Genomic DNA, 14,975 nt, shown 5'->3' with positions numbered 1-14,975 from the left:
ATGAAACGTTGTTTTAATCTGTTGTGTTTGAAGGAAGTTAGAGTGGGTTAGTATGAAATCTATGATATCTGGAGTAACTAGTGTTAATTCTCTTCAGTTAAATCTTCTGAATCCAAGTTCATGCTCTTAGTGTTAGAGAAGGGGGTTGCTGAATAACCGACTCAACACTGTTCCAAATGAGTGCTCCCCCGTGTTCTCTTCCCGTTCAGGTTTTCAGTCAGATGTCTATCTTAGTCTTGACTTCAATGTTTAGAGATACTTTAACCTTGCAAACAAAATAATGGGGACCTCTGGTTGTTGTCATTAGAAAATTGGCTGCGATGGAATCATTGGCTCAGCTGCCAAAGAGGATCGCTGTGGAATCTGCAGTGGTGATGGCAAAACCTGTAAAGTGGTGAAAGGCGACTTCAACCACACCAAGGGGATGGGTGAGTAACCCTCAGCAGCATTTTAGTGCAGTGGAGGTTTTCTTAACTGCTTGAGGAGACTGGTAGTAATTGCTCTTCTTGGATAGCATTGGACTCATCTGCTCTAGTAAACACATAAGAAACACAAAACAAAACCCAACTCAATTCAAATGTGATATTCTGCCTGCATCTTATTCGGTTGCCCAGGTACCAGCCATTACCTCTGTCTGAAATTCAGAATGAGGCTGTGTTTCTTGTTTTGAATGCTACTGGTGCTGTTGACTTTAAATAAGAGAGAAAATCACAGTATCTTTTCCAGTGGGAGGGAAGTCTGATTTCAGCACCATCTTTGAGCTCTTTGAGAGCTCAGAATGATACATGTTGCATGTTGCAGATGATTCATGTCATAATCAGGATAGCTCAGGTAAATGAAAGAGCACTCCTCTCTGAATATTTTTACTGATTCCCTGCCAGCAATAATATCCAGTATAGGATACAAGAGCTTCCGGTCAGAGTTAAGACTTTCCTCTCTCTTGTTAAACATTAATGTATATACAGCTTGGTGTTTGAATTAGTCTTTGTTCCAGAGTTTCTGTGTTGCGCTTCTGAGAAACCTGTTATCACACATCCTGATCAGGCAAAGGGAGGGAAAGGCAGATTCAGGACTTGCAAGCTGCTCCAAGAGGAAGGAATTGTCCAGAAAAAATTATTTCACGTTCAGTGAATACAGGATTGCCATTTTTGCATGGAAAAATACGTTCAACGTGCTACTCCAGGACTGAGTTCAGCAAAGCACATAAAGTTCCCTTTAAGCACACACTTCAGTTCTGTTTAGTTACTAAAGCAGAACCAGTGCTTAGTAGCTTCCTTGAATCAAAGTCTCAGCACTGAAGTCTGAGGCTCTGATTTTGTTCATTGACCTCTTCCTCTACACCCTTCTTCGCCTTATCTGTGGAGCCAGCTGTGATCTGTCGCGTCATCTCAGATGCAGGTAGGATCTACCACCTGCACCACATCTTTCTGGACCGCATTTGTGCTGTTGCATTGCTAGGCCAACCTATTGAGTGATCTCCTGCATTCTTGCCTTTGACTCTTTTGTCCCAGTTACTTTCCACCTACTTATGTCAAGGTGTTTGCATTTGATGCAAATGGTGGGAAACATTTCTCATTTCCACTGAAAAAAACTATTCTCCATTTCTGTAGCGGATTTTATAGCTGTTCATTAACTTCTTAGTTGCTCCTGAAGAGTAGCTATCTTTTATCTTTTCCAATGAGACTATAAAACATCTTGTGCAGATAAATAAGAAGTCACTGCCAGGGGGTTGCACCCGTTTCCAACTAGACAGGGTGGTAACTTTACAAGGCTGTAGGAACAGAACAGTCTCAGCCTTAACTGGTTGTTTGGCTGGACACTACAGGAGGCTTTCACCCCCAGTGCCCTGTAACCTAGAAAGAAGAGATGGCTGACTGGATCGTAGTTAGAGTTCAAGCATTTATTGATCCTTTTTCTTTGCTGATCTTCTCAGAAGCACAAACCTGTCCAAACGTTGCTTTGTCAATGCAATGTTTCCACCTTTACCCATCTCATGTAATCTATAAGATAATTTATACAATTATAGTCTCATAAATGCTTATTAGATGTTTTTATTTATTAATTTTAAAGGGAATTGAATTTTATGTGGCAGAAGTTTTAAAAAGTGACATCCGTGATATGCCAGTCGTCTTCTATGTTGAAAAACATCTTTGCTTTTTATTTTATTTTAAATTACGCTCTTTTAGTGAGCATCCTAGCCTACTAAAGAATACTTACAGTCTTTTAATTGTTCACTGTTCATGTTCTCCTGCTTTTTCTTTTATGTTAGACACTGAAAAAAGACTTGTTGGTTTCACTTCTGATTCCCAGCCTGGATTCTGCAAACATTTTATGTGTTGTGAGTTAATCCCATCAATTTTGTATACAGCTGTTTTGCAGAATCAGGTCCTCAGGTTAATTTACGGAATCTTATGCAGTAGGCGAAGCTCCAAGGTTAGGTTTGAGGTATCACAAGTGAACATGAGGTTGCTCAAGAGAATAATTGGCCTTTTTTCTTTAAATTGACATTTAAGCAAATATGTACAAAGATCTGAGAAAAGTTAGGGCAAAGGAGAATACACAATATGACTACGGTACCAGATTCGGGGTTTGGATATGTAAGTGATTGCACAGGTCAGTGGCAAATCCCCATGAACTTGCTGCAATCCAAGTCAAGGCCAACACACAGAGTCAAGTAGGTTGATTTATTATTTCAGAAGAGAATAAACTTCAAATATCAAGACATTGATTGTTTTGAAGTGGTATCTATTTTGGGAATTGCAGCTGCAACCTTTGGACCAGATCCTCAGCTGCTCTGCAAAGTGGGACTCCACTGACTGTGGGATTGGTCCCTAAATGTCCTGTGATTGCAAATGATGTTGTCAAGCCCTATTAACTGAACTAAATCCATGCCAACTCCTTTCTGTTTCTTAGTAACCAATAGTCATTGTAAGAAGGTTTCCACATGTGTGATGGCAAAGGCAAAGGCTGTTCCCAAGTGTTTCTCGTGTAAGATACTTGAATGCTGTTTGCCGTGTCAGTGGGTGTTGGTGGCATCCTTTGGTGTTGGTTCTTTGTCTTCTTTTGGTTGGATTCGATGGGGAGATTGGTATCAAAAGCCATGGATAAACTTCAAGTCCTTTTACTATTTGGCTTGGTTTGTCAAAGATATAAAATACAGATCCTTTCCTTTTAGAAAATCTATCTGCATGAAAGAAAGCCAAATTTCATTAATCAAGTAAAAAGAACTGGGCCTGTTGCTTTTTTTTCCAACCTTAATGTCAGATGAGGTTCTGCCACCCTGGTGGGGCATGATGGTGGAACATTCGAAGTGCCTCATAGGAGGTCCAGCAGTTCAGATCTTGCCACCTGTTATCCAGGGTGATCTGGCTATAAAAGGATTCCATTTGGGTTTTGGGGAGGAGGTCAAAAGCCTTTATTTGTGATGCTAAACATCACATACACTTGTGCGCAGCTGGCTGTCTTCAGTAGGCCAACTGAATGCACTGTTTAGACTGAGGTTTACTTTTGACTGGCAGCATGCCCTGTATTTCTACAAAATAATTTTTCAAACACAAACATAGACTTGTTCTGAAGTCCATCTCCGTCTTCCTGCCACTGTACAAGGGGCCTAGAAATAAAAGACAGCTCTTCGGCTCTTATCTGTTGGGTAGCTGTTTTATCCCTGACTTCTGTCCACACTCCAAGGCTGTGCCTGTAATGCTCACAGACCTGCATTGAGAATGCACCTGTCTCTCTGGATTTTTCTCTGCCATATCAAGATTTTCATTGCTGCCCTTTCCTTGTGATCCAAAAGAAGCACCACAGATATTTGGGGTTTTTTTTAATGGCAGAACATAATAAGGTGAGATGCCAGTTCTGTAACTATCATTTGGGGAAATGAAGACTGTATCTTTGCTAGGATTTTTTCTTTTTAAGATGGTGAAAAAAGCAGGCTTTTTATTGTGTACATTACTTGTCCAGCACATATTTAAAAGAAAGAAAGGATATTTGACCTGTAGTGCTGGCTAAGAGCATCTTTAGCCAACACAAGAAACTCTTTTTTTATCAATAGGATCTACATCTAAATGATGAGAAAATAGAGCCCTAGGGCTAACTCTGGGATGTCTTATAAGGGTTTAAGCAAGTTAGAAATCCCAGCAACCAACTTCACAGCGATAGTAGGAGTCTTTGAAATCTATCCATGGCTCCCCAGTGAAATGATTTTCTTCCATATGAGCTATCCCATGGCTGGAAGTGGACAAGTGCCAATGGAGGAATTACTCTCAAGCTAATAGCAAGTGAGAATCATCACAACTGTTCAGAAAATGGACATGTAGTTACCACTGGACATATTTCCACTCCGCTGCAACAACTAGCACTCAGCAAAAGGTGCAAGGTGGGAAGGGCCATGGAAACTGAGATGCCCAGCTGGTACTTACCCCTAAAATATTAAGGAAGCTGTGCTGGACATGACCAGCAGGTAGGCAGGGCAATCTGATTTCCTTGGCTTCTACCCTGAGGTCTTTGTTCAAAGCACTTTTGGGCAGTTTGATAATGGGATGAGTGCTGTTGACCTTGTCACACCGTAGGTTCATGTGTATACAGGGATGAGCTATGAAGGTGCAGTGCCCAGAGATCAGTACTTTCAGCCATGGGATAATTTTTCCTTTACCTTGGAGTCCATCTTTCATTGCAATGTGAACCAGCAGAACAGTTTTGTAGTAGGCCAGTGACATTCTGAAGTTCACACTAAACTTTCTGTTCTTTCTGGGAATAACAACAATGGCTAACAATGGATTTTCTTGTGTGAGCTGCTTTCCTCTTGCAAATCTCTCCAGCATTTAAATGAAGATATGGTAGCCACTGTTCACATATTAATCTCCTTGATGACGAAGCCACCTCTTTGTTCTGGTGTCTCTCCTAATACGAGTTACACCATATAATTTGTTTTTAGGATTTGCTTCAATCACGGTCTTGCGTTCCTGAGACACTGATGTAATGCAGATTATCCAGAAAGATTGGTGTGTGCCAAAGTAACTGTTCCCAAGGTGGAGTATACTACATACAGCACTATAAATTATCAAATAATGAAGTTCTCCTGTTGTACTTTCAAAGCTTCATCTTAACAGGCTGATTTATGGGTGAAATTACTAGAAATACTGCCTGATAGTTGCCAAATCTCATCAGTCTTTAACCAGTTCCTCATTTTAAGCAGGACTTTAAGCCCAACCTTGCAAACCCCTGCATTGCAGACAATTATCCTAAGATCTAACAGATTTTTGAGAGTCCTTGACTCAGGGCCAACTCTGAGACTTTTTTTGGTCTTACTAGCTGACACTTGATAATCTTTCTGGCAATCTGCAGTTACAGTTTGCTTAATAAGATGTGCCTGGAAAACAATGGAGGTGTTTTCTGGTGCGCTTATCTCAAAGATCAGGAGTATTCTGTGACCAGAAGCCTCACATTAGCTCTAAGGACCAGACTGGAGTGGTGGTAGCAATCTGAGTTTGTACTTCTGGCAAATTTGCATGGATGTTATATAGTATGTTTGCAATAGGATTAGACCACTAACTCACACAATTTTGCTGGAAATAATGAATGGGAGTGTCAAGATGCTCCCAGTGGGACATGCCCAAGAATTCTGCATCATCTCTGAAAGGACGGGTCAGATCCACACAACTGCAAAGTGATTTGCAGTTCACTGACAGAAGAGTGAAGGTCAGCAGTCAGGTTTGTGCCACATGATCTCAGTGAGTTAGCATAGTATGTTTCTTCTTATTCAGGAGCTGTGAATCCAACCCCCCAAAGTCATCAATCAGGATTAGAAATTATGTGAGGAGAAAAATCTGGTATAAGACCAAACTAAACAGTTTCCAGAACTAATACGCTATTAATAGCTTACACTCCACTATTTACTATTGTAAAAAATAACATAAAAGTCAACTTTTCCACGTGGTGTTTCTCTCATGGCACAGTGATGAAATGAGAGCGTATTTATGGCGCTAGCTGAACCTCAAGCATGGCTCCGCAGCTCCCTCACCTCTAAAGCAGTGTGACACACTCCTGGCTGCTGCTAGGTCAGGGGACGGATCCAAAGTTCCCTGAAGCTAGTGACTGGCTTTCCACTAAATTCAATGTGACTTTGTATCCAACCCCTGCATGATTTAGCTCTGGGCATTTGTATCTGGCATGTGATTTAAAAAAAATAAATAAGTAAATAGTCCCCCAGTAGGTACATTAAATTACCTGAAACTTGGGCATGTTCCAAACTGGCTTCCTAACAGGGGTGTTCAGGTGTGTCATAGGGACTGTTTCCCCATGGCGGGCTGTCATTAATCACACCTTTGCTGTGTGCTCATGTCTGGTGGTATTTGTTGGTTGGGTTTATATGCAGATGCATGGGGTGCAGTGAGGATGTTTGATTTCTGAAACACTCTGTTTTGACTTTAATTTGGTATCTCAGCTGATGAAAAACCAACTCCTGGCAATGTCTAGAATAAAATCCAACATCTGTTTGCTTTGATTTCATAACAGATTTCAGTATTGCCTAAAAAAATTGACCCTGGAAGTAATGATTTTTCCCAGTGAAACCCACTCTGTAATAGCAGATGGGAGAGCCACTGCTCTGGCTTCTCTACACAGACATGGTTTGCAGCTCTGCTGTCTCTTTCTGTTTTTCCTGCAAGAGATTACTGACTGTTTCTCAGATATCCTGAATAAGAGAGAAGTAAGTAAGGAGGAACAAGTCCAAAAAGAACTGAGCTGAAGGGTCAAACAAAAAGTGTCATTCAGATACAATGATCAGGGAAAGAGGGAGTGTGTCTGCCGAAATCAGCTCTCCACTCAATGCATCTCATGAAACCCAAGAGCTCAAGCTGGACTCGTAGCCCAGCAAAGGGGCTGGGCATTCTGCTGGTTCAGAAAAGTAGAAACGAATCCACAGTGTGAGACCCCAAATCCTCATCTGTCTCACTCCTTGTCACAATGGTAACAGAATCATTTAGTCGTGAGATGCATGAGGCTGTCAGCATCCTCCTCTGAGGCCCCCTGTATCAGCGTAGCAGAAGCATGGCCATTCAGCTGCACTCGTCCCTAAAACAGCTCCCCAAACATCGCTGAATACTGAAGGAGTCGCTGCTCCTTATGCCAGCACTTCTCCAACCCATTGCTGTAGACTGCCCACAGTTTCCATAAAGGCGGCGCTGACAACAAAAACAGTTTCACACAGCCCTTTAAAGCAAAAAAGGGGATGAGGGAACGTACAGGATAAGCTACTTAACATCTAAAAGAAAGGGGAGAGCAATAACCCAGAAGAGGTGCCAAGTTATATACTGCGAAGTAAACTGGGTGGCCAATTAGAAGGAATCAAGTCATGGTTGTGATGAGATTAGTGTCATTTACAGGGGCCTGATTCAGAGTCCAATGAAGCCAGTGGAAAAACTCTGCCTGGCATGCAGACCTTTGAAATGAGCCCTAATGTTCCTCAGCTTTATAGTTTAAAGGCACCACTTCCACCCCATAACTCCACATGGCTCTGTGGTGGGGGGAAATAGGCTACATTTACTTGTAGCTCCTAATTATTCTTACTGTTATTCTGTTAGTCAGAAATAAAATTGTGTTGTATTTCTGGTTGTTGAAGGAAGCGTGAAAAGGCCAAGAAAGTTTCAGAAAGATAAAAAACAAGAGAATTCTATAAAAGATATGATGATGGGGTGCTGTAAAAGCTTCCCTACCATGTCAGATGCTCAGATGGTCTAATTTGGCGTGTGCGTCTGCTAGCAGTGGTTAGAGGTGACTGGTGGTCAGTGCTTGAGAAACTTTCAGTTCTGTTGTTGCATTAAATCTGAGCTGTGGAATTCTGTTTAGCAGCCCAATGCAAGGAGACCGTTACCATTATATCCTCCAGAATTTTTGTATAAAGCTGAAGTGTAAGTGGAAACACTTCCCCCCCCCTCCCCCCCACGTCCCACCAATTCCCTTTGTTTGGTTTTAGCATTGTCAAAATGTTTTGTGGAAGTGAGTCCTTTCTGATACTCATCACAGCCTCGAGCAGGGGGGTTTTTTTTGGAGGGGAAAGCAGGAGCATCTATTGGAAACTTCATTTCAGGAATCTCAGTTCTGTGATGTGCAGTGTTGCTCCTGACAGTGACACTTTGCATCAGCTTAGGAACAGTCCTCATGCCTCCCTGGCAGTACCACAGGAGAACCAGGGTGATTTGAAGGAAGAAAATCTAATTAGGCCCAACCACAAGCCTTAAGTCACAATTAAGCAGCACACGTGCATTTCTCTCCCTCTTCTCAGCCTGAAACGTTAGTCATAACCATGCATGTCACCGCAGTGAAACTTGGCTGCCAACATAGGGATCTCATTTGAAGTGTTTCCCACCTATTCCCCAACCTGGGCAGGAGTTGATTTTTTTTCCTGGTGAGATACTGAATGATTGATGCCTCTGGCTGGCTGTGGCATGCTCTCATCCATCTGCTCTTTTGTTGCCATAGGTTACATCGAAGCAGCTGTGATCCCTGCAGGTGCCCGGCGGATCAGAGTGGTTGAGGATAAACCTGCTCACAGTTTTCTGGGTAAAAAGACAAAAGAAAAAATTGTTTTGATTCAAAACTCGGCTCTGTTTTCTGTTAAAGTGACCTTTCTCTAAATGACCTGTAAGACGATAGGTTTGTTGTTGCCAGGAAGCAGCTGTTGATTTCATTCTTGTTGCAATCTCTCTCTGCTTTTGTGGCTTCATTTCATGAAGTTTGTTTCATCTGATAGTGTGTGACACTTACAGGCCCGGTGCAACCTGAAAGGACCGGAGAATACTTTTATATAGACAGAAGAGTTCCTGAACAGAACTTGGCACTGGGTTGAACATAGCTGCCAGGAGCACGCAACACTTTGGGAGGGAGTGGGAAAGAGAACAGTGCATGTAGAGACAGGAATGACAGAGATACAGAGAGGAAGGCGCCCAGCTCAGACTGAAGCAGAGGCAGGACAGGGCAACTGATGCCCCTCAATAACCTGACCGCGAGGTTGCCTATACCATTTCCTGCAGCAGTAGATTTTCACTTGATGCTGTACCCAAGACCTGAGCCTGCACTCTGAGTTGGGCTAGCTGCAGCCTGTAGTCCACTTGCCTCTATTTTCTCAGACTTTGTTTAATCCTCTTCTCATTTCTATTTCTGCATTCCTTTTGAGGGGAACAGCCTTCCTCTCCTCTTTTCTCTGTTGGAAACAAAATTTCAGATGTGAGCGTTGGGTCAGATTTATATGTGAGGTTGTTGTAGGGCAGAATCTGTAAATAAATTTGTTATCTGGTTACTAATTGCTTATATTAAAGATTGGAAGGACATTTGTAAAATGCAACCAGTCAGCTACAATATACATCTGTCAATCTGGTCTTCTGCCTCTTTTCTCCAATGTTAGGGGTGTTTCTTTTTGTGTCATTACTGTGCAATAGACGAAGGGTTTTATCTCCCATCTACTTCTAGAGAGCCCAAGTCACAGAAATGCTAATGCCCCGCTGCCCTGGATTCACACAGGAAGCCTGTGGCAGAGCAAGGAGTTGAAGGAAAATTGTCCAAGGCCCAAAAGAACACCCAGCATGTTGCAACATCCTTTGCACACTCAGCTGCATGGCCACGTATAAATATGGGAATTCTTCTGTCTCTCTCAAGTTCTTTATGCTGTATGGGAAAACAAAAGGATAAGAGAAAATCCCAAACTTCCTCATTCATTCAGTGAACTTTTGAAGCTTAGAGGTCCCTGCGTTGTCAAACCTGAGCTCTTCTTGCTCTTGATGAGCTCACATACACATGATATTTGTCCTTCCATATCAAACTGTGTTTCAGCCCTTCCACATACTGGTATTTTCATTGCAGTGGTTGGAGCAGATGCATGTTCCAGCTGTCCCATAGCCTGGGAGGTATTAGGTACTGTTTTTACTTGTGCATGTTCAGGTTCTCTCAAAGTGAGCTTCTCAGAGCCAAGACACTACAAGGTTTTAGGATAAAAAAGCACTCTAAAAGATGGAATTGCTTCCAGAGATACATCAAGCCTGTAGTAGGAACTCTGAGAGGATTACGAAGCTTGTTGCTCTCTGTTTTGCGAAAAGGGAAACGGAGGTGTTGCAACTTGCTGATGGCTATGCAGGGAGCCAGTAGCAAAGCTCAGACTAGGACTTGTTTTCTGATTTCCGTGTCTTTTGCTTCTAATCCTCCATCACCGCAGCCAAAAGGAGACATTAATATTCAGTGTTGGGATATAGGATGCTGCTGAAAACACTTACATAGTCATTGTGTCTTAGGATTTCAGGTCTGGTGCCATTGATTTTCTGTCTTGAGATGCTACCAAAGTTGGCAATGTCACTGGTAAAGATGCTTTTGTTCTCTGTCTTTCTTTCCAGATTGAAGGGGGAAAAAAGTGGGTAAATCATGTCATTCAGCTGCCCTTAGGTCAAAAGCATTGGCATTTGTGCCACTTCTTGGTATGAAGCACGTATCACTACTGCTAGTATTTCCACTAATGCTGCAGCCAGCTTGCTGGGAGAGGATTACGCCTACATGTAAGATGTTTGACATAGCAAAGCACTGGTGGAACAATGAGAGCCAGTGTTTCCTTGGGTCTTGCAAGTACTCTGCCTTCTGGAAGCTAGCCTTTTGTTTGTCTTGGTGGGATTTGCATAGGGTATTTTTCTGGGGCTTGGGCTTGGCAGATAGCTGCAGCACTGAGAGTCTTATGTGGAGCTAGTGACTGCCCTTCATTGTGACCACATAACCTTGACTAAAGCAGATATTTCCCTACTGGGTGGTGAAGATTAGGACCGTGTATATTTGAGAGCAGGACTTGGCCCAGTGTGCACCACATAAAGGTAGATAAAAATGTGGCTATTTTAAAGCTTCTGAGTGCTTTTAGCTCTTTGTTTCAAGGTCAGGAGTCAGGAGAACCTCTCTAAGCTTTCCAAAGTTTTCTCTTTCAAGGAACACTGGACACAAAGAAAAGATACCCGATATCGTGCTAACCTAAGCTGAAGAATAGCAGTGGGAGTGTTCCAATAGGACAGAAAAGATGACCAAGAAAACAAAATCCAATCGCTCTGAAAGGCCTCATAATGCATTGTAAATCCAGGTCTCAGTATGAGAAGCTTTTCTATTTCAATTACACTGACAAAGGTGAGTCCAATCAGGTCCTATTTCCACTCAGAACCGGGCACAGCACTTTGGAAATGAGCCCAGCGTAATTTGGAATCATTATTCCATGTGCTGGGAGCAGGACCTGAAGAATTTCCCTCCACCTACAGGCAACCCACGCTGGCTGCCTTGGCAGGCTGTAACACTTAAAAACCACCTTTAACAGGAAATGCCTCGGCAGTTTGTGTCCACAAGCTGGGAAGCAAGCTGGAGGGACCCAAGGTGGAAATAAAGATCTGACTAGATGCCAGGTTTAGAAATAGATTGGTCAGTTCCTGTCTTCCAGCCAACAAGAAAAAAAAGAAGTTACAGGTTGTTGCTGGGGTTCCTTTTTATTTTGCTTTTCTACTGTACAACTTTGAGCCAGAAAAAGCTTAGAAATGTAACAGTGGACTCTTGCTACTGCCTAAATGCACCCACAGTGGGGAGAGGAGAAAGACCTGTGCTTTGCTACCCTATTTGAGGCACAGGGTCGCAGGAGAACTGCAACCAGTTGTCCAAGGCAGAATAAATCCTGTGGGTGCTAGCTTAAATCAGTGAGGACTGTTTGGCAAAAAGGACTCACAATTGCTTTCCTGTTTGGGCTTTTTCACTACAATTAAACAAGTCTTGTCAGAGAAGACTGTGTATAGCCTGGTCTCCTCAGCTCCTACCACTGAGTTCCCGGGGAGGCTGGAGATGTATTCTTTGTTGCATGCTTTGCTTATTCTCTAAAATGGCAGTAAAGATACTTGCAGTCTTGCAAAGTGCTTCTGCAATGCTTCGATGTAAAGCACAGCATTCAGTAAGAGCAAAAGGCCCTATTCACCCCACTGAATTTGATGCTATCACCTCTGGGGCTAGGCAGAGCCAGGCCTGCAAGAGTTGTGTGCGACAAAAGCCATTGGAGAAAGAGCAGTACCCTGTGTCTAAGAGACATGGGGGTTTTATAGCTGCAGCATTGATCCCTACTGTGGGGCACTTGCACGTGATATAGACAAACAGTGGCAAAAAGCCTTTTGGCCCAAATACTCTTGAGTCTGCAGTGTAATTCCTGCAATCCTCAAGGAACATCTTTGGGAACAGAGCTGTTTCCAAACTCTCTGTCTCCTCAGTCACTAAGGGAGCAGTGCCTGCAGCAAACTCAAACCTTTCCCAGAAAAGAGGTCCACAAAGAGTAAACAGTTTGTTTTTCATCAGCATGCTATCTTTCTTTGATAATGAGCTGGAACCAAAGCATAGTTTTAGTTATTCAAGCTCTTATACGCTGTTTTGAGCATGTGCCATAATAACTTTACTAGTCAGCCTTACTGCGTGGAGTTAGTTTTATCTCATCGACAGCTTTGATTAGCCATGTTCACAGCTCCTCAAGGCCAGTGCTGTTTTGATCTGCCTGGAAGCCACTAGGCTTTGGCAGAGGAAAGCAATCCTGCTTCAGAATTTTGTCTGAAGATTGCAGAAGGTACTTTGTAGATTGAGGAACAAAGCAGGAGGAGGAGTAAGCCACAGACAGGTATATTGCTGTAGCATGCAAATAGCAGGACGTCATCATACCCGTAGCCTGTGTGCCAAAGAGAACTTCCCTCAGAAAAAACACTCACCCACATACATCCCACTCCTCCTGGAGAAACCAAACCTGCAGTTTCCCTTCACCCTGATTTTGGAGCCTCTAATGGGACCGTGAGAGCTGTCAGGAAGGTTGTGTGCAGCAGGACAGAAGGATATTCCACCTTTCTCCTATAACTGCCCAGGATACAGAGCCTCAGAAAGGCACACACAGACGCAGAAGGCATTGTGACCTCCACCTGCTCCACACTTCCCCAGAGGTTAGACACTACAAATGATGCTCAGTTGGTAAATTGAATGTGCCCTGAAATATTTCTGGGCACTGAGGCCAGTGGTCATGGAGCATCTTGTGTATGGGCTCTCAGGCCCCAGTGAAGGGGGGCTGCCTGCATACTGCTTATTGAGAAGGGACCCTGGATAGTGACCCACAGTAGGAGTTTTGTTTGGGAGGATTCAAGTTCACCTAGGCCATAAGGTATGCTAGGGACCATTTTAACAACATAGACGTTCCCAGATGCGTGCAAACATGTCTGTGCACTGTTATGTGGAATAGTCTAAAAATAAGTTTCCACTGTGAGATGGTGGTGCCCTGTGCTGGAATCACTTTAGGTATCTCCTCTCACCTTCACCAGACCCCTGGGATCTGTGGAGCCAGGCACTTGTCCTGTTCAGCCAAATAGAACAGTTTTTCAGGAACCCCCCTAAAGAAAAAACTAATGGGGATTTCCTTCCTCTTAAGCCTCATTTCTTGAGAGAACCTTCATTGTAATAGCTGTGTAAAAGGTGTTAGACATGGCCAACTAGAATAAAAGGAAAGTCTATGTAGAATAGCCCAGTATCACTACAAACACTCCCACAGTAAATTAGACCCAACTGGTAAGCCAGCTGTGTTGTGCAGTTGACAAGTCCAGTTCCTTGTCGTGTATGCATATTAGGCAATTGCATATAGCCTAAGCACCTAGAAGGGTTTGCTGTCTATGGGGACTTGATCCAAAGAGATGACAATGGGAGATTTTCCTATTGACTTAAAAAGGCTTTAAATCAGCTCCTTCTTGCGACACACTGAGTTAAGTGAAAGCCAAGGTTGTGTTTTTTACTGGAAGAGAATAAAATAGGCATGAAATGCTGGAGGTTAAGAAAACATCTTGTTAAAGGCTTAGCCAAAAGACACAGTTAACCTTGAATTAAGGAAGCCTAGTAATACACACGGGCTATTCTGACTGTCTGATGTCAGGGCAAATTTGATCACGGTGCATGGATCTCCACAAAGGGACCTGGGACTTTCTGTTAGAACAGGGTTTGCCAATTTTCTCTTCCCTAAATGCATCACACAGACATCTGAATAACTGTGCTTCCATTCTAACGTAGAAAACATGTAAATCCCTAAATCACCTTGCACTGCTGAGTGAACAGTAATGTGATGTCTGTATGGCTGCCGTTGTCTTTCAGCGTTTAAAGGCTATTAGTGACGCTGATGCAATAGGTTATGCTGGAAGAAAGGACATGTTACTCTAAGTATCTTTTCTTCTCGATATTCATCTTACAGGGCTTCTTTCTTCATTGTCCTTACTGATGCATAGAGGGACTTCTTGGCAGGACAGATGTGATCCTACGGTATCTGACCCAATCTGTGCGTGTGTGCCCAGCTCATGGACTCTGAAAGGAGGGTGGCTGTGGCAGGCTGTTCCTTGCCTGCTGATGTTTTTTTAATTTGTGGCCTGGTTTCCATTAAACCTGGGGGCAGATAGTATCTCACCTGCTTCTGCCTTTGGAAAGCAAAGGTGGCATCAGGAAGTATTGTGACCATAAGCTCTGCTTATTTCTGATGCTGGAGCTTTATAATGCCCGACCATTTTTTTAACTCTGTCTCTGGAGTAATTTAGAACAACCTAAGGGCCACTCTAAATTGTGCCTGTAGGTAGTGCTTGCAGGCTGGAATATTCTGCCCTCCAGGCTTGAGCGCAAGGGGGTATTAAGCTGATCTGCCAGGTTCACATTCTGTCTACTGACCAGCCTCTGATTGGTAACTTGTCTTCTTTTTATAACTGTGACAGCTAAATATTAACTTGTTCAGTGTTTGCACACACAAACTGAGGAACAGTTTTGTTTTGCAATTGCAAGCCTTCATGTGTGTATCAAGATTTGATTGATCTTTTTCTCAAGGAAAGTTTAGGAAAATGCAGTTTCAAAAGCTGGTTCTGCTTGGAAACAAAAAAAAAAAGTGCAGAGTTGTCTTGCTACATTTGGAAGGAGAGTTTAGATTT

The 14,975-nt window shown here is 42.9% G+C and overlaps 1 protein-coding gene across 1 annotated transcript in view; it reads left to right on the top strand.

The window, feature by feature from the left end:
- ADAMTS17 (ADAM metallopeptidase with thrombospondin type 1 motif 17) overlaps positions 1–14,975 on the top strand; it is a gene marked incomplete at its 5' end in the record, with an annotated part of 193,977 nt that overhangs the window by 134,000 nt on the left and 45,002 nt on the right. Inside the window, 3 exons of the mRNA XM_082488798.1 lie at positions 308–428; positions 2,914–2,988; positions 8,482–8,562. Of these exons, the coding sequence (XP_082344924.1) occupies positions 308–428; positions 2,914–2,988; positions 8,482–8,562 (277 nt within the window). The remainder of the gene's footprint in view (positions 1–307; positions 429–2,913; positions 2,989–8,481; positions 8,563–14,975) is intronic.

Source organism: Vanellus vanellus, assembly GCF_965231255.1.
Source record: "Vanellus vanellus genome assembly, chromosome: 11".
NCBI lineage: Eukaryota > Metazoa > Chordata > Aves > Charadriiformes > Charadriidae > Vanellus > Vanellus vanellus.
Note: the sequence above shows the minus strand (reverse complement) of the source record. Positions and strands in the feature narration are given on the sequence as shown.